The 17,996-nt window shown below is 51.7% G+C and overlaps 1 protein-coding gene across 5 annotated transcripts in view; it reads right to left on the bottom strand.

Annotated features, from left to right (window-relative positions):
* Positions 1-17,996, bottom strand: part of SMG6 (SMG6 nonsense mediated mRNA decay factor) — a 228,090-nt gene that overhangs the window by 12,549 nt on the left and 197,545 nt on the right. For all 5 annotated transcript variants that reach the window (XM_047832481.1, XM_047832478.1, XM_047832480.1 and 2 more), the window contains 2 exons: positions 9,839-10,015; positions 5,932-6,078 (listed from right to left, as the gene is read on the bottom strand). In XM_047832481.1, coding sequence (XP_047688437.1) covers positions 5,932-6,078; positions 9,839-10,015 — 324 coding nt within the window. The remainder of the gene's footprint in view (positions 1-5,931; positions 6,079-9,838; positions 10,016-17,996) is intronic.

Here is a 17,996-nt window from a genome sequence, read left to right as displayed (position 1 = left end):
CATTTATCCCTGGGCCTCTCTGGCCAGAGCAATGTCTTCACCAGAAACAAGAAGTTCTGTGCCACAGCAAATTTCGGTGCTCATTTTGTATGTGAAAGTATCTAGGAAAATGCCTGATACGTGAATTAATAACCTCACAAGTGTCAGTTTCCCTTCCTCCTGACCAGCTCCATTTTTCACCTCTTAGATTATCCAGGAGGGTAACTATCTGGGGAAACCACTCAGGAGCAGAGCTGGAGATGGGGAGGGGAGAGAGACAGGGTTGTTAACTTCTGTGATAAGATGATAAGACTCATGGTACTCTTATTGTCTTTTTTTTCTTTAATGACATAGAAAGCTTTTTTAAAAATGAAAAATGGAAAAATGGAAATGAAATAAAAAATAGGAATAGTTGGTGAGATAACCACTGACAGTGCAGGCAGGCAGTTCCTTCTCGAGCCACAGAAACCAAAGGGAGCAGATACTGCATTTGCTATCAAAAGAGAGCAGGCAGCACCAGGGGCTGGTAAACCCCTGGCATGATAAACATCGTCATGTAGGGTGGGTGCTCATGGGGAAGTCTCTGTTTAGGATCCCTTCTCTGGATGTTCAGTCAGTGCCACAGAACTTAACGTGTGCCTGCTTTCTTTTCAAAAGTTACAATCAGAAAAAACAAAAACCAAACAAAAACCAAACAAAAAAACCAAAACAAAAACCAAAAACCAAAAACCACCCAAAAAATTTATGATCAGGATGAGTTGCTTGCTGCTTCTTATAGTTTTATGAGGACTGATTTTATTTTCAAACTAGACTGTAAAGAGCTCAAAGAGAATGGTCTTCTTTTCCTATAGTTTCTTCAACAATACCTCGCTCAACGAGCTCAATCACAGAATCTCAGAGCTGGAGGGCATCTTATGGCTACTCTGACTTGAATTTTATCCGGATAACTCTCGTTCTGAGAATGCCCAGGAGGTGTGCCTTTTCCTGACGGAGAGGGAGTGGCAGGGTGAGCATGACACCTCTGGGCTTGCTCCAAGCAGTACTAGCCTAAGGGTGCTGCTCCAGCCAACAGCCCATGGGTTCATTCTGTAGGAGGTCGGGACCTTGTGGACGCTGCAGGAGCCAGGGAGGCGAGAGGGGCTGCAGCAAACTGGAGACCCAGCGCCACGGCTTGTGGAGAAGCTGGAGCGGGCTCTGGAATGGCTCGAGTAGGGCGGGCGGCTGCCCGGCTCTGCAGGCTGATGTGCTTTCCTGCCTTGGCGTGAACGTGCCCCTGGCCTGGTAGTGCAGTGGCTCCCACCCTGCCTCCGACAGCTAGGAGCCAGGGCTGAGTGTCTGCCTTCCGCTAGCTTCCATACAGGTGTGGGGGGCTCTGTGTGTGCCCCATTGTTCCACAGCACCACCCTCCCCCAGCTGGGTGGCAGTGTGAATGGGCCGCAGCTATATTTAGAGTGAAACTCCTGGGGCCACCACAAAGGAGTGACTGCATCTTCAGGAGGGTGGGTGGGCGGGAAGGGGACAGGGGAGCCAAGCTATTTTCAGAACACATGTCATTGCTGGCTACAGAGCAAGACTGTGGCCATAATGCCGAGGGAAACAATAGCTGTGGCCAGAGGAAGAGCCTGTTATGTTTCAGGTGGGATGTTTGCAACTGCTCAGGAAACCCGACCCCGCCCGACAGCAGCACAAATCACAGCAAAGCCTCGTGGAAGCAGGAGGGGGGGGGGGATTCACAGGGCCAGGATGAGGTGCCAAGAGGCCACGCCTCATGCCTAGAGGCGGATTTTCAGTGACTGCTTAGCCCTAGGGGCCTGATTAGGCCTGAAACACCTCAGACCAACTGCCCAGACAAACCATGTACCTGGCACTCTGGTCTCCAGACACCTCCCAAGAATGGCAACGGGAATGAAAAGGACTCGGTCAGAAAGCATCCAGGTGGGCAGAACCGACCTAATGTGAAGAGGTGTCTCAGGCAACAGGCAAAGCCTAGGGTGAGCCAGAGAGCGTGGCCTCAAAGTCCCAGGTGGGCGGTCTTGGCCCCGCAGTATTCAGGGACTTGCCTGGGTGCCGTGGCTCCAGCTGCACAGGCCCGGAGAGCTGCCCACACCCCTTTTCTGACCTCCAGTCGGCCCCACTCACCAGCCTCTGTGCAAGGCCGGAAGCGGGGAGGGACAGGCTGCGGAGGGAGGCTAGGCCTCACCTCCCCCATCCCACAGATGAGCTTGGGCCCAGGGGTCTAGGTGGGAGAAGGGAAGTGGGGGTGTGGCTACAGCCCCAGATCTCAGTTGGACTTTATAGCCATCATGGGGGCCAGGAGGATTTTTTCAACTCCATCTTCATATCCCCTTCCCCAAACATGTGTGGTTCCTGTTTTGCTGCATCTGTAAAAGGCGCCGGGAGCTGGGGACTTGCCTTACACCTCTCGGTTAACACCCCTGGAGACTGATGGAGTTCAGAGCAGTGTAATTTACAGCCCATCTCTCCAATCTTAATTCACCCGATGCTCCTCTCTTCCTTATTGTATTAGTGTGACCCAGGTACCTGCCAACAATAATGGCCTCTCCAGCTAGGAGCCTCTCCCCCACTCCCAGGACAATTTATACCTTTTCCTTGGGATTTTCCCCCCTTAAATTAAACAAAAAGAGGAAAAATAAGAAAAGGTTAACATGGGTTTGGAGTGCTGCAGCCCCGTGGTTCTGGGCAGGGAGCCAATGGCCCGAGGGCACACACATGTGTGTGCTCTCCCAGAAGGGCCTTCACCGGCCCTGTTTTACAGCCACCTCGGCACAGACTCCAGGGTTCACGCATATGGCCAGACAGATGTGTCTGGCTTACGTTCAAGGCTGGAAAATGAAGAATTATGGAAGTGAAGGGCCCCGGGCATTAAAAGGGGGGGGGGAGGAAGGGGGGAATTTTTCCTCTGCTGAGAAATCCTCCTGTGGCTGTGAGGCTGGAGGAAGAAGGCTGACAGGAGGCAGGGCCGCCAGCAGTGGTGCATGTGGGGCCTGTTCTTAAAGGGGCCACAGCAACCCAAACCCCAGCTGGCCCATAGCAGGCCTGTGGTGCCCAGGCCCGAGCAGCCTGCTCTGAAGGAGGTGACGGGGGAACAAAGCTCCCGAGCAGGGGCAGCCCCAGGCACGAGACGTTAAGCAAGATTCATACAAGACCTCCGGTTTGCAATGTACTGCCTGTTGCTGGAGAGGCCAAGCTGAGCAAGGCGCTCTTGACGAGGCCATGTCCCCATGGCATGTGCTCCCACAGCATCCTGTACTTCCCTCTGGCCACAGTGCACGCTGACGCCTCAAATCACTGGCTCCTCCATTCACTGTACACCCTGCACCTTCTGGGGCGGGACTTCTTTGGTTCGGTCCTGTGTCCCCCGACCCCTAGCCTAGCAGATGCTCCACCACCACTTATTACACACTGAGATGGAGACATGGTACTTGCTTCTAAGGAGTTCACAGTACAACAGTGGGGGTGGGGTGGGTGGGGAACAAGTCCAGAAATAACTGTAATACGAGACATGATACAAGTTTCAGAAATGAAGCATAAATCAGTGCCACAGGAACACTGAGCAGAGAGGGATGAATTCCTCCTGAGGGGTATCAGGGAAGGCTTCACTGGGGAGATGAAGTTTCATCTGAGGACTCAAGGAAGACTAGAGTTTCAACAGGTAATAGGAAATGTGGAGCAGGAAAAGGGTATTCTGGCCTGAGGGAACAGCATGGACTGAGACCCGAGAGTGGGACAGGGTAGAGCACGTCAGGGGACAGTGAGAGGAGAGGACGGTTAGTGTTGTGGTCCGGGCAGAAGGGCACTAGTGTCTGGACAGGCACTTTACACGCACTGTCATTCTGAGGTAGGTGCTGTTACCGCTTTCGTTTCATAGATGAGGAAACAGTTTTAGAGAAGTTAAATAATTTGCCCAATGCCACACAGCTCGTAAGGCTCACGGGCGAGAGGAGAAGAGGCTGAGAAAACACTGGGAACAGACAAGAAAACCTTAAATGCCATAGGAAGGAATTAGATTTTACTAGTGAAGCAGAGGCACAGATGATTTCTGAGCAGGGGAGCAGTTCTTTTGGGAAGAGAACGATGACCACACGTGAGGTGCCCCGGAGGCAGCGAGGATCCTGGTGTGCGGACGGCACGTTCGCAGACTACCGAGTAAACAGCACCCCCTGGAGTTGTGCAATGCGTGGGCTCTGACTGCTCTAATCCAAGTCAGTACATGGCCTAGAGCAGCAGCTGTGGCAATGGGAACAGACAGGAGAGAAGGGAATAAATGAGCAGAAGGGGTTAAAAGCCAGTGAGGAATTTAAGAGGATTGTCTAGTTGCTACTGTCTATTAAGTCACCGAACAAATATCTGCTGAGCGCCAACTCTGCACACTGAGACTAAGAAGTGACAGGAAGGAGGAGGCCAAGAAGAGAATGGTGGTGAGGAAGCCTAGGAGGGAGGTGTGGCCAACAGAGGGCTTGCTTGTGCTCGACAGCGGCTGCAGGAAGGGGGCTTCAGGGCCTAAAGCTACAGGGACGTCAAGTATGACGGGGATCGAGACTCGATGAAGACAGGTACTTGGTGACTTCTGATACCACGGTTTCCATAACTGCTGGGTTGAGGGTCAGGACATGGAGGCGGCGAGTACAGACAGAACCTTTGGGAAGACTGACGGTGAGGAAGAAAATAACCACAGGACAGGAAGAAAGACAGCCTGAGGATGAAGCTGCCTTGCAGGCCACAACAGAGGGTTACACACAGACCCCAGAAGGGCTGAGGAGGCAGCCACACCGTGACAGTGACCTGGTAGGAGGTACCACACACTTGATTCCAAGCAGCCAAGGGACACGAATACGTCAAGAGCAACGGATCCCAAATGGTATTCATTCCCCTTCCCGGGGCAGAGTTCTGGTCGGTGTTTAGACAAGTATCAGGCCACAGTGACCACTTACGGAGCACACACCGTGTGCCATTCATTGTGTTATGCGCTTTACACGCACTGGTTCCTGTAGGCCTCACGGCAATTCTAGGAGGCAGGCGCTACTACCACTTACATCTTACAGATGGGGAAACGGGCTCTGAGAAGTTAATGTCCCCGAAGTCACAAAACCAGTAAGTGGTGGAGCCCAGAATGTGATCAGGTCTGCCTGACCACAGAACATTAAGCCCTGTGCCAAAGGCAAGGGGCGGCTGAAGCGAGGACTGGAAACAAGACATTCCTAAAGAGGCCCGATGCTTCCCCATGCTTACGGTCTTTAAAGTCTTTAAAGGGAGGAACACGACTGGCTCTTCTCTGTCTGCCCTGAGCCCCAGATAAGAGGAAGTGAGCTTATACAGTGTAAAAGGACAGACTTGGGAGAGCCATAGAGAAAAACCTGCCGCAAGTGCAGGTATGGGTCCACAGCAGAGCTGATGGTGGAGGAACCGTGTGTGGAGATGAAGTAGTTTCTCTCCAGGAGGGTTTAGTGTGTCCTGTCCAGAGGGGCTCAGCCATTACACTGGGAATCCAGATAAGCAGACTGTGGCTATGACATTCTCTTCCCTGAGAAGTGGTGTTCTCAACAGAGCACCTAATGACCTCTCCAGGAGTGCCTGGATAAGGTTTAAGGGGACTCTGAAACCCTGAAATTGTGTGGAAGACTGTATATGTGTAGGTGTGTATTCACAGATCATCACTGGAGAAGAAGCTTTCAGCAGATTCTCTGAGAAGAACCTGCTTCTGCCTTGGAGTCCACGAGAAAGGAGACTCCAGGCACCAAAAATGTTACCAGAATTTGGTGATGGAGAAAGAAAATGGGTGGGACCAGTAAGGACACTGCAAGACCGTCTCTTCCTGAGAGGGTCCTTCTTATCTCTACTTGTGACTCACACTCCCCCCCCCCCCCCCCCCCCACTCTATGCCCTACACAGCCACCACCCTGATGGGAACCACCCTCCCCAGGCAGGCCCCACCTGGATCTTTTCTTGACGACGCTGCTGCTCGGCTATCTTCCTGGCCAAAGCCAGCTTCTTGGCCCGAAGTTCCCTGATGTCATCCTCACCCCCGCTGCCTTCGGCCTCTGAATCTTCCTCAAAGTCTTCAATCACCACGTCCTCCTCCTTTGGGCGGTGGAGCAGACCAGGGGAGAGAGGAGACTGTGAGCCCATGGCCCTTCCCAGCCCCACCCTTCTGTCCTTTCCTTACAAAGGACCCCAAGGTGTGTGCTTCCTTCAACTCAGGCAGAGAGGGAGTCGACAGAAGCTGCCACCTTGCCCTATAGCAACTGCTCCCTTTTGCACTCCAGGCTCTTTCCTCTTGGAGAGTCATATGTCCACAGGAGAAGTGACTCACACACACATATACTTCCATGCTTATACACACAGCTTTCCATTCTCCTTTGCACACACTCACCAAGTCTTGCTTAGAACATATTTTCCTTTTGAAATCACCAAAGGGGAAAACAACAGAGAAAGCTGAACCACTCAATTTAGACCTAATTCCTGCTAATGATCTGATAGGAATCAATTCTGGCCAAGAGCTGTGAGTTAGGCATGGAAGCTCCCCTGCCCCCGAGATAGCTTCAGGGAGCAGATGCTGTAGCTCAGCAGACCTTGCCCTGGTTTCTTTTTAAGACCACAGCCTGGCGGTGTGGGGGCTGCTGAGCCCCATTACAGGAATTCACATGACATGACCTTGCTCGGCTGCCCTCTCGGGTCTGGGCAGGCTAGGAGATGGCTGGCTAGCTTCAGGAGCCTCCTGCCAGGCTGGTGGAGCCTTCCCCAGGGATGGCCCCTCCCCGCCTGCAGCCTCAGCTCTCAGAAGCCCCCACTCCCCGGGTGGTCCCAGGCTCCATTCCTCACTCTCTCACTTCTGACCTTGGTCAGCAGAGAACATGCAGCTGCCCAAGACAGTGTCCTCTGAGGGACAGCATTAGCATGGGTAACAGGGAGTGATTTAGTAGGAGAAGATTCCTGTGTTTCTAACTAGATGATGATAATAATGACAGTGATTATGACAATAACAGCTACCATTTACTGAATGCTTATTGTTGGTCAGGTAACTAGGCTAAGTGTTTTTCACGTATCAACTCATTTAATACTCACGATGGTCTGTGAAATAGGTGTCACTATCATCCCTTCTTTATAAATGAGTACACTGAGGTTTAGAGAGTCAAACAGTTTGCTCAAGGTCAAAGGTAGTAAGTGGCAGATCAGGGATTCAAATTCCAGTGGGACAGACTCCAAAGTATGTGCTCTTACCAACAAGGCTGGGGTCTTGAATCTAGACAGTAAGGCCAGACCAGCCCTGAATGGCTCAGGCTTCCACTAAGCCCACCCGGGACCTGTTCATTAGAGTCTTGCTCTCTCCTCTAACTGTCCATCTCAAGATGATATTCTGAAGGATTCTTTGGGCTGGAAAAGTGGTTGGTATAGTGTGTGGGTGCATAGGTGATGCTTTTGTCTTGGGAGCAAAATCTAGGGGCAGGAAGACAGGTGTTTTGGTAGCATCTCTAAGGAATGGGACTCTCTTCTGCTCATGAAGAATGATGCCTGAGGAAACAAAGAATCACCGTCTCCTTCTTCCTCCCCCAACCAGCTTCAGTGATCCAATATTTCAGTTTAGGGAGAGACGGGGGTCTCAGGATGGGGTTAGAACTGTCACTATCCAAGAAGTCTCAGGGGTCTGGGACGCTGTCCACAGTCACCATGCATCTGACGACCCACAGACTATTCATTTCTGGGAGGCCCAGGCCATGAGGAGGAAGACTCGGTCTACACATTTGCTTCCTTGTTCGTGAGGTTAACCTGGACCAGAGTCAGTGGGACAGGATGGCTAACTAACCTGTTGGGGGAACACTGCCTCTGCCTGCTCTGATCAGAGATCCACAGGGTTATCACGGGGCTTGGAGTAAGCTTGACTGAGGTCAAAAGGGGGTCAGTGAGGCTTGTCTGAGGTTCACTCAGCTCTCACAGCAAACGAGGAAGTGTGGGGTTATGAAATTACAAAGACCAGGGTAAGCAGGGTTTCCCAGGGGCCACTAACATAAAGGAACCCAGGAGGCTCGTGGGAAAAGGAAGAAGTGGGCAGCATGGTGTGGGTCATAACCTTTGTTTGGTCAATAAGCCTTAGAAGGAGAGAGAGAGTGGCACAGCCAAACTCTGGGCCTGGAGAGCTGGTCTGATCCTCCTAAGAGTGGAGGAGGCCCCCCTTGGCATTTACATTGTGCCCTTCTCTCTGGGCCTCACTTGAGGTGAGATTTGGTACCGGATTTGGTACTGTGGGCTCCACCGGCCAGAGGACATCTCTCACAGCAGTCCTGGATGCTGGCCTTGCTTACTTTCCACTGTCTGCCTCAGCCTTGAAGTGTGGGTGAGACAGCTGGCTGAGGCGCTGCCCCACCCATGCTTCCCTGCACAGCACCCAGGGCTTGGGTGGCATGCTCCGTCCCACCTCAAGCCTGGACACCCCGATGGCTTTAGCAACCCACCGCCTCCTCCCATACTGACAGCTCATTCTTTCCCGTTATTCCCTGCCCAGGTTTCATCTGGAGTCTGGAATCATGGGCTCAGCTTTATCCCTGGAACCACCTCTGTCCTGGAAGCTGAGCCCTGTGTCATCAGGGGTGGGGTGGGGTTCTCCAGCTATTCTAATGAAGCCAGTCCAAGACTCTGCTGCTCTGAAGACTCTGAACCAAAGGTGGCCACTCTATCACTGCTTCAGATCACAAACGACAGCTTCCAGCTGACATCTGGCTTCCCTGGCCTGTTGCTGATTTCATCCCTGCACCCCACCCTGCTCCACCAGGCGCTTGAGACTGCTGTGGGCCAAATGACTGTGTTGGCCTACGGGTGACCTGGCCTCTGGCTACAATCACTTCCGTCCCTTCTTGAAGTCCCACGTTCCTTCCCACCTAAGTCTCCTCTGTCTTTAACGCTGCAGAGGAAAAAAGGAGAGTCAACCTTCAGGCATAAGTGAGCTGTGTGTGTGTATACACCCAGACAGAGCTGCCCACACCCAGACAGACAGCAGGGCAGCTGGCAGCGATAGGAAACGCATGCATGTGCCGGCATCACCACACACTCACATTTACTCAGAACCCACAGCCAGCAGGGCAGCCGGCGGCAGAGTTCTGTTTCAACTAACACACAAACCCAGCACACACAGACCTGTGACAACAATCCCCCTCAAGAAGACACATACGTGGACAGGAGGGCAACCGGTGGTGGGGCTTAGCAGGGGTGTGTACACGGTCTCGTGCGCACGCGCATACACACACACATATACACATGGTCTGGAGTGAAGCAAGGGCTACAGGAACAACCAAGGGCAAACAAACAAGAGGAGAATTCCTTAATCACATCAGGATGTGCAGGAGGGAGGGAGGGAGTGAGCGAGTGAGCGAGGGAGGGAGAGTAGGCCGGGGGAGGGGGTGATTTTCCACACGGGGCCAGCAATGTCAGCTCTTCCTGTACGTGTGCTGGAGGCTGGAGTTCAGGCCTGTGCTGCGCTGAGCTCCACACATCTATAAACTTGATCCTCAGCCTGAACCCTAACACCCCCCACCCCCAACTCCCTTTCCTAAGCCTCCCGAGCTGCACATTATTAAACTCTTTCTTTCCCTCCCTTCTCCTCCAATGCAACATTAAAAAGAAGCATCTGGAACTCGTAGCAGAGTGAGATGGAGACACTGGGGTGGGACTGGCAGGAAGGGGCACCAGCAGAGTGCACTCTTGAGAAGTTGGCTGGTCACGTCCACATCCATACTGCTGTGAGCAGTTATAAATAACCAGGGTAAGAGCAGCAGCCATGGGCAGAGCAGGGTTGGGGGCGGGGCGGGGAGCCTTCCCTCTGCCACAGCGGGCTCTCCCCGCATAGTACCTCATCTTCCAGTTGTTTTCCCTCTTGGCTTCCCATTTCCTTTCCCATGGTGTCTGGGACGGGTGCCACTGACACATATTTTCCACCCTTGAATGCCAGCAGAGGCTCTTCTTGTCCACAAAGGGCTTCCAGAAAATACTTCAGCACTGTGACCCTTTTGCAGTCGGCTGCAATAACCTACAGGGCGAGAGGGAGAGAAGCAAAACAGCATTTTCTGAAAGGGAAGATGAAGATGACAGGCACTGTTTGCTGGCAGAGGGGCACGTGACAAGTGTGTCAAAGTTACCCGACAAGGCTGTGGGGTGAACGAGCGGGAGTCTGAGCGTGTGTGAGACTGTGAAGGAGGGCCAGGGCAAGGGGGTTGAGGTCAAGGTCCTCTGGAGGAAGACAGCACCACTACCTCTCTTAGGTCATCTCTGGGGGAGCAGACAACCCCACGATCAAGGCCCCTCTGGGCTTTGCCTTTCTTCTACTGAGGTCCTGATATAAAAAAAGAATACACTAGATTCTTCTAAGTTTAGCATTTAATTGATAGAAGGAAGGAGGGAGCACAGAACACTGGCTTTCACAGAATACAGCTTCCTGGTACCCTCACGGCCACTCCATTCTCCTCCCGGCTCCCCTCTCTCTCGGTTCCCAAGAGGAGCCCTTCTAGCCTGAGTGCAAAATGAATGATGAGGGCTTTCTTGGCTGTTTCATTTCAGCTAGATCACTTCAGGCTTCCCCTGACAGGTTCCTGCTCCACCTAAGAGCTTCTCGTGCTCAAGAGACTGGGGCCAGGCAGGAAATTGTTGTCAGGAGAAGGGAGACAGGCAAAGCAGGTAGGGGGTGTTTCACCAAAGCTCTGCTCCTCCAGGGGTCCACGCCATCCTGCTCCCATGTGGCCACATCAGCACATAAGCCAGTGCTGTCAGAGAAACTGGGGCTGATTTAGCTGAAATGAAATTCAATATCTTGAGCAATTGTCAAATTTGTAAGTGTCTCAGAGGAAGTTTCCGTAGTCACTCTGTCTGGGGTCCTTCTCCTGTGAGACCACACAGGTGTGTCCTCACCTGTAAACCCGTCTGCATTGCTGGCACCCTCGCATGCCCTGCTCTTCATCTCTGGCCTCTGGGGTCCTTTCCTCCTTACTGGCAGGGCATGTACCAAGGAAGTGCTTGATCTGGAGCTTGGAAACTGGTGAAGGCCATCACTGCCTCATCAGCACTAACCTTAGCCCCTGGAGAGTGCCCTCCACCATGCTTTCCCATTCCAGACCACGAAAGGGACCTCTACGTCTGTATCACATAGTAAAGTACAAACTTGGAGACTGGCTTTGCTTGTTTGCTCCTTGTTTTACAGGTGCATATGCCCCTCACCTGGACAATAACCCCACTGGTAGCAAAGGGATACGTCTTGCACTTTTTGTGCTTCTCTACCAGGGGGTGCTAAGGGCAAGTGGGGCACACAGGAGGCTCGCAGTACGGACCGACAGGCACAGGGGAACATGAGGCAGGTGTGATCCAAGTCTTCTAGGACACTGTGGAGCTGAGCGCTACTGTGCCAGCTGGCTGGCCAGGGCAAGTGCAGCACGCACCAGTCAGCTGTGACTCCAACTCTGTGACTCTATCCTTTGCTGCCCCTCCCAGCCAAACCTGCTATTCTCCCTGCCTATGAGTGCCCCCTGCTCACCCTCACCAATGGCCCTGGTAGCATTATAGGCCTGAATCTCAGGCTAAGTCTCGACCACCTCCACCTGAGAAGCTGACTTAACAGGTGCTCAGCTACCCAGAGAAAGCTTAGGAAAGGACAGCCATCTTGAACTTGGGGTGCCAGGTCCTGGACTTGGGCCAGGGCAGGTAGCCATAGGTTCTACTGCGTGTGTTTGTTCAAACATGTCATGAGAAAGGCTAGAATACAGAAGCAGGGGCTAAAAAGCATTAAAGAACAGAGCTGCAGTGAGTAATGGCCTGGCAGGCAGCACGCACAGTGGCCTCCCTGCATCCCCAGCCTCTCACTTGCAGAGGAAACTTCTGCATTTCCACAAGACTGCCAGTTTCCTCTCTGTGGTCTAATTTTAACCACCTTGTCGTTACAGTGTGTGTCAGCCACCTGACCCCACTATGACCTCTGACCTTATGCCCCAGCTACTGCTTGCACTATGGAGAATTATGTAATGGGTCCAGGACTTTCCTTTTCAGTGTGAGGCTGCTACCAGTGAATGGAGAGGAGGTGGGGGTTAAGGGGTGAGAGGAAGACAGAGGAAAAGCTTGCCATGGTCCTTGGCATCACCTGGATGGTAAGAAGTATGCCAGGACTCTTGCTGAATATGCAGCAGAAATGTGCCCAGAAGAGCAGAGCATGTCCACGGCTGTGTGTGCCCGCTGATAGGCAGTGAGAAGAGTTCCTGCTGTTTACAGCATGGGCTTGGTGGCATGCTCAAAGGCTCAGGAAGAAAGTGTGATTAGTGGCCAAGAGGGAGAAAGGGCACATTATGGCCGTGGGACTCCTGAGATGGGGATTTCCAGGGCACAGCAGGGGGGCCCCAAGGATGCAGACATCCTGAGTCTGCCTGCAGCACATCCTTAGGGGATCACTGGGGACTGTCATTCACACGGACACAAAAGCAAAAAGGCGTGTCGTGTCCCCCCCCACCCCCTTTTTTGATTGTCCCTCTAATGTTTAGAAGGAACAAGGTTTCTTTGGGGATTTTGTCTGCTATGGCCAGTTAGTTCCTTCCCTAGGGCGAGGGCACTCCTGGCTGATTCTCAAGGGTTTCGATCCACTGGGATCTCTGAGATGCCACTAAAAGATCTAAAGAGAATTCTAGGTGTCTGCAGAGAGACAAGCTACCCAGCCTTTTGGAATTGCAAACTCCCTCCTTTGCAATCCAACTAGCAGGGAGGACAGCCAAGGTTGTGCTGTCTCCTTAGGTTTCCAAAGTGAGTGAGAAATGGGCTTCTAGCTATATAGTAGATGGGGGAACTGAGAGAGAAAGTCTAGGGCTTGCCCAGGGGCATAGAGAAACTTCTGTCTCCAGCCTTCTGGCCTATCTGGTAAAGCATTCCACTTTAAGGCCAGAGGAATGAGCCCAGCAGAATGAGGACCACAGTTCTCTTGGTCCTGTAGTTTACAAGAGGCTTATGGGAATATTCTCCCAGACAAAGACTCCAGCACTTGAGTTGGGGAAAAAGTTTAAATGTGGTTAATAAGGGACACCGTGATGGAAGAAGCCCTTCGAACCACCCATAAAGAGCCAACTCCAAGATGCTCTTTGGCTGGCCAAGAAGGACTTCCTGGTAGGACAGGGGTTAAAGCTGGGCTCCCTGCTTGGAGAGGAAGGAGTCCAGCTGAAGTCTATGACATAATCCTCACAACAGCTCTGTTCATGAGTACATTTTTCCGTTCTATATCAATGAAAAACACAGAATGTAAGCGGCCTGTACATTGCAGCTCTGGGCAAACAACAGAGCTGGGCAGGGGAGGCCTCCATCATGGGCTGTTAACAGGCTAGAGGTAAGTAAAAGGGCTGCTGGCCAGGGACTACCCCAGGGAACCTGGGACCCAGCACCTTCTCAGTAGCAGTTCTGGCCCTTCTGGAGGGAGACTCACTGTGTAGGAGATTACCAGGAACTCCAACACTGATGGACAAAGTGTCTCACACAAATCACTCTAGTCAGCTTTGAAAAGAAAACTGGGGTTTTAGGTCAGGGAAGAGCTAAAAGAAAGGCGCCCAGAGAAAGCCCCTTTCCGTTCCCCTGAAAACCATCTGAGGCAGCGTGCCCCACCAGTGGGAACTGAAACCTCTAGCTTCAGGGCTCCGGTTATCACTGGATCAGGTCCACACGCAAAGAACCAAGCAGAAAGGAGGACTGAAAGCAAGATGTGGCAAGGCCACACAGGAGTCTGTCCTGTCACAGACTCAGTTCCTTAGAGGTATAATGAGAGCATGCATGGGGTAAGTGGAGCTTGGAGCTATGTGGAAAGTTAGGTCTTGTGGAAAGCAGGAAGAAACCTCTAGGTCAAGAGAGAAGAGGGAAGGCAGACCGAGCTACTGGTCTGGGGTACCTTAGGTGGGGTTGATAAGCAAGGAATGGAGTGTTCTACAGCCACTTGGCAGGAGACAAGCCCGGCCTGGGCAGAGATGCCCTGGAAGGAACAGAAAAAGAGATCTGTCTTATGGACTGTGGGGGAGGGCGACAGACAGAGAAAAGGAACTGAGCACCAGGTACCACAGACTGATTGATGTCCTCTGAGTTGCAAGACTCAACACCTCAGAGCTGCCACAGAGAAGGGAGAACACTCCTCCCTTCCCTGCGCCCGTGTAGCCAAGCGAGCTCTGAGAACCAGGCCTCTGGATTCAAGTTCTAGGGAATGAGGCACTCACTCCATCTTTATTGGGGTCCCTGTTATCTCCAAACGGCCCTCTTGGAAGGCACAAGCACAACAGGGGCTGGTTTGATTTTGTAGTTTCTTTTTTCTGAACTCTTGGTTTGGGGGAACCAGAATTTAAACTTGTACTATCAGCCAGTTCTATTTTTTTCTGGTCTTAAAAAGTCCTGCTTGCTACTGCTCCTCTGGTTAAAGAGAAAAAATCACATGGGTTTTCCTCTACAAACTGAAGTTTACAGGTTGTTTTTCTTGTTTCTCTAAATGGAGCCAATTATTCTCACATTTGTTGAAACCTTCAATCAAATTTTATAGCTTGTTAATTTTACAGAATGTCCTTAGAGCAAATAAGATGCAGACAGAAAGTGAAGTCTTGCGGAGATTATTAAGAAAGCTTAAAATAGCCTGCAAATCCACCACCAAGGCTGGTGAATATAGGCTGTTTGGCTGGCTTCTGAGGTCAATTAGCAATGGGTTAATTATCATCTTTAATAAGCCAAGCCTACAGATTGGCTACAAGAAGCTAAAGTCAGACTAAAGCGTTTTCACAAACTGGGAACCTCTGGTTATTCACGACTCACCCTCACAGGAGACTACAGGGTGGGAAGGACAATTCTGTAGTGGCCAAGGGTGGGTCAGCCTACAAAGAGGCCTGCCAATGAAAGTTCAGACACAGGGAATCCTCTGGAGCTGGGAGGACAGAGGAAGTGGTTCATTCACATTCCTAGAGGGAGGGGTTTCCAGGCAGGGAGCGGACTCCAGAGGCAGGAGGGAGCTGGCCATAAGGATGCACATTCACTCTGAAGACACAGGGAGTAGCTTACGATGGGGAGACAGACATTCACAGCCTACCTGAATCAGAGTGAATTGGTACTGGACTATGAGAGATGGTGGCGGGTCAGAGGGGAAAGAAAGGAAGAACCTGTGCAGGTGCTGAATGACAAAGGGGGCAGAGGGAGAAGAGGCACGGGTCCCTGTGCTAGACATATAACCTGAAAAGCCCTGGGCACACTGTCAAGGGAGTCACTCAGCACTTCACCATTTCCCTATCCCTGCTGCAGCGGGGCCCCATTTCTATGCAACGCAGCTAAATGCAGGCCTCTCCTGCAGTCACTTTCGATCCCAATGTCCAGACCCAGCACTCCTTAGTCCTATATAGTTAGTCTGTGTTAGTTGAGAGGTCAATGAATCACAAAATGAGATGTTAACATCGTCGACCAGCCCACAGCAGTCACCCCATTCCACATGTCTGGTCCCAACAGCTGTGTTTTTTTCACAGTGGAGGCAATGGGGGGCGCTACCCATCAACTGACAACACGCAGATGCCTGTTCAGAGTGGTATGGCAGCCGCTCGCCACACCCACCTCTACTGTGTGTGTGTGTGTGCACGTGCGTGCACTTGCACCCCTGCACTGCCCTGAAGTCTCCTAGAGAGGGATGGGTGGGAACTGGAAAATGGTTAGGTAGAAGAGTTCAGGGACAGGGAAGAGGCTACCCTAATAAATAGTCTTACTGTATATTCCAAAAGGTGCAGATACCTGGCTACTGGGAGGCAGATTATGTTCACCCTGGAGGGAGAGTTGAGGGAACAGAATTGTGGAGCATACCCTGGCACTGAGAAGGTAAGCACAGTAGAAACAATGGGTCCATTCTGGAAAGAGGCAAGTTGAGGCAATAAACGGGGTTGATCAAGAGCCTGGGCTTCACAGTCAGAGAGACTTGAGAGACTTGTCTTAACTACGACTTCCTAGCTGTGTGTCTACAGACAAGTTACTTAGCATCTCTGAGCCTCTGTTTGCTCAAGTTGTTCTGAGGTTTAAAAGAGATAATGTGGGGCGCCTGGGTGGCGCAGTCGGTTAAGCGTCCGGCTTCAGCTAGGTCACGATCTCGCGGTCCGTGAGTTCGAGCCCCGCATCAGGCTCTGGGCTGATGGCTCAGAGCCTGGAGCCTGTTTCCGATTCTGTGTCTCCCTCTCTCTCTGCCCCTCCCCCGTTCATGCTCTGTCTCTCTCTGTCCCAAAAATAAATAAAAAACGTTTAAAAAAATTAAAAAAAAAAAAATAAAAGAGATAATGCATTATCAAACATTCAGCAAGGTGCCCGGGCCAAGTGCTCAATTAATGAATGGCTGTTCTTTTTTCTTCTTCCTTGCTGCCTCACTCTGCTCAGACATGCGTGGAAGCCAGACTCAGAGGTAATGAAGAAGGAAACATGGGGCTGGCACTCCTCTGGAATGTTCACCTGGCTGTTGAGGCTGCTGGAATATCTTACTCAGAACTAAGGTGCTGGATCCAGGCTGCTGGGTAGGCCACTTGGTAGAAGCAAGGCCTGGCCTCTCTCTAGCTGTCCCTCCTCCTAATCTCCACAGAGATTCTTAGGCCTAACCATAGACACGCATTCTGTGGGACTCTAGAGAGGCCTCAAGGACCTGGGCTTTAGGATAAACAAGCCATTAATGCACACAACAGAACTAAAATCCTGTACTGAATATCAAGATTGCCTTGTCCATCTAGCTACTTCATACTGGGGTTGTGTGGTGGCTTTGTCTTTTTAGCACTATCCTCCTTAAATGAGACCCAGCTGGATCCTTGCTCCAGGTTCCTCAATACAAAAGAAATGATGAGAAAATCCCCAATGTGGCATTTTCTACCCACCTGAATTTCCTGAGCTTGGCATTCTGAACAAAGCCAGAGAGAGGAGTCTGGATTTTCCTGTGTAAAGTACAGCTTGCTCTTCTCGAACGGTTCCCTCGTGGAAAGAAACTATTCTTTTCTAGAGCTCTGAGCTCCGGCTGTACGAGCAAGGTGCATTCTCAACATGAGCCCGTTGCAGAGAGCAAACTATAGGCAGCAGTAGCTTGGGCTGCAGTCCAATCCGCTTCCCCTGCAGAGTGCTCTGAGAGCAGCCACCCACATCGGCAGGAGTCAGGGGCGGATACTGGCACTGCCAACACAAGCCTTTCAGGTCTGGCTGGCTTCAGCTGGTCTGAAACCTGGAACACAGGCGCTGGGGCCCTCACTTACTGAACCAGCAGGGGAGGCTACAAGCTCAGCCCCTGGGGATGAAAGTCCTCATGTCTGTCTCAGTCTGCAAATACCCGCATGCAGTCTGTTTCTACATTGCCAGTTAGTTCTGGGCTAGGAGCACTTATCTTGGGCTCCAGTTACGCTGAGCTACATTCTTATTTGCTTCCAGATGGCCAGGATCAAGAGACCACCCTTTAGGTTTGTGTTCAGGTTCCTTCACCAAATTTGTTCCTAGTTTTATTTTACGTGTGTGGGGGAGAATACCCTCTCTGAGATATCTGCAGCACTCGACACACTTAGTCAACAGTCAATTCAACAAATATTTTCTAAATGCCTACTGTGTGCATTAGGCACTGTTCCAGGCCCTGAGGATTCAGTAGAAAACAAAGTCCCCGGTGGCTCCAGTGGGTGGCGGGTCACATTCAGATCAGGTATATGGAAGACTCTCTGCCTCTGTCCTAAGAGAGAAATCCGTCACCCTGGCCTTATGACCTGCAGCACGCAGGGTGGCAGAATCCTCATTCCTCTTCCCTCAAGGAGGAGGAAGACACAGCCCCAGGAGACCTGGCACAGCGCTCCTTTATCCCTTTTAGGTGACGGGTCCTCAGGAAGTCAGGATGGAGAATTAATTCCCTCGGGCTCAGCCTCACTACTAGATGAAATCCCGATCTCTCTTAACGCTTTCCCTGACTTGTCTGAGCCCTCTGGCACCCACCGTCCCCTCCCCACTGTGTATCACCACTCTCCCTTCTTGCTATTATTCCC

The sequence above is a fragment of the Prionailurus viverrinus genome, chromosome E1 (assembly GCF_022837055.1).
Source record: "Prionailurus viverrinus isolate Anna chromosome E1, UM_Priviv_1.0, whole genome shotgun sequence".
Taxonomy (NCBI): Eukaryota; Metazoa; Chordata; class Mammalia; order Carnivora; family Felidae; genus Prionailurus; species Prionailurus viverrinus.
The sequence above is the reverse complement of the archived record's forward strand: the minus strand, read 5'-3'. Positions and strand labels throughout refer to the sequence as shown.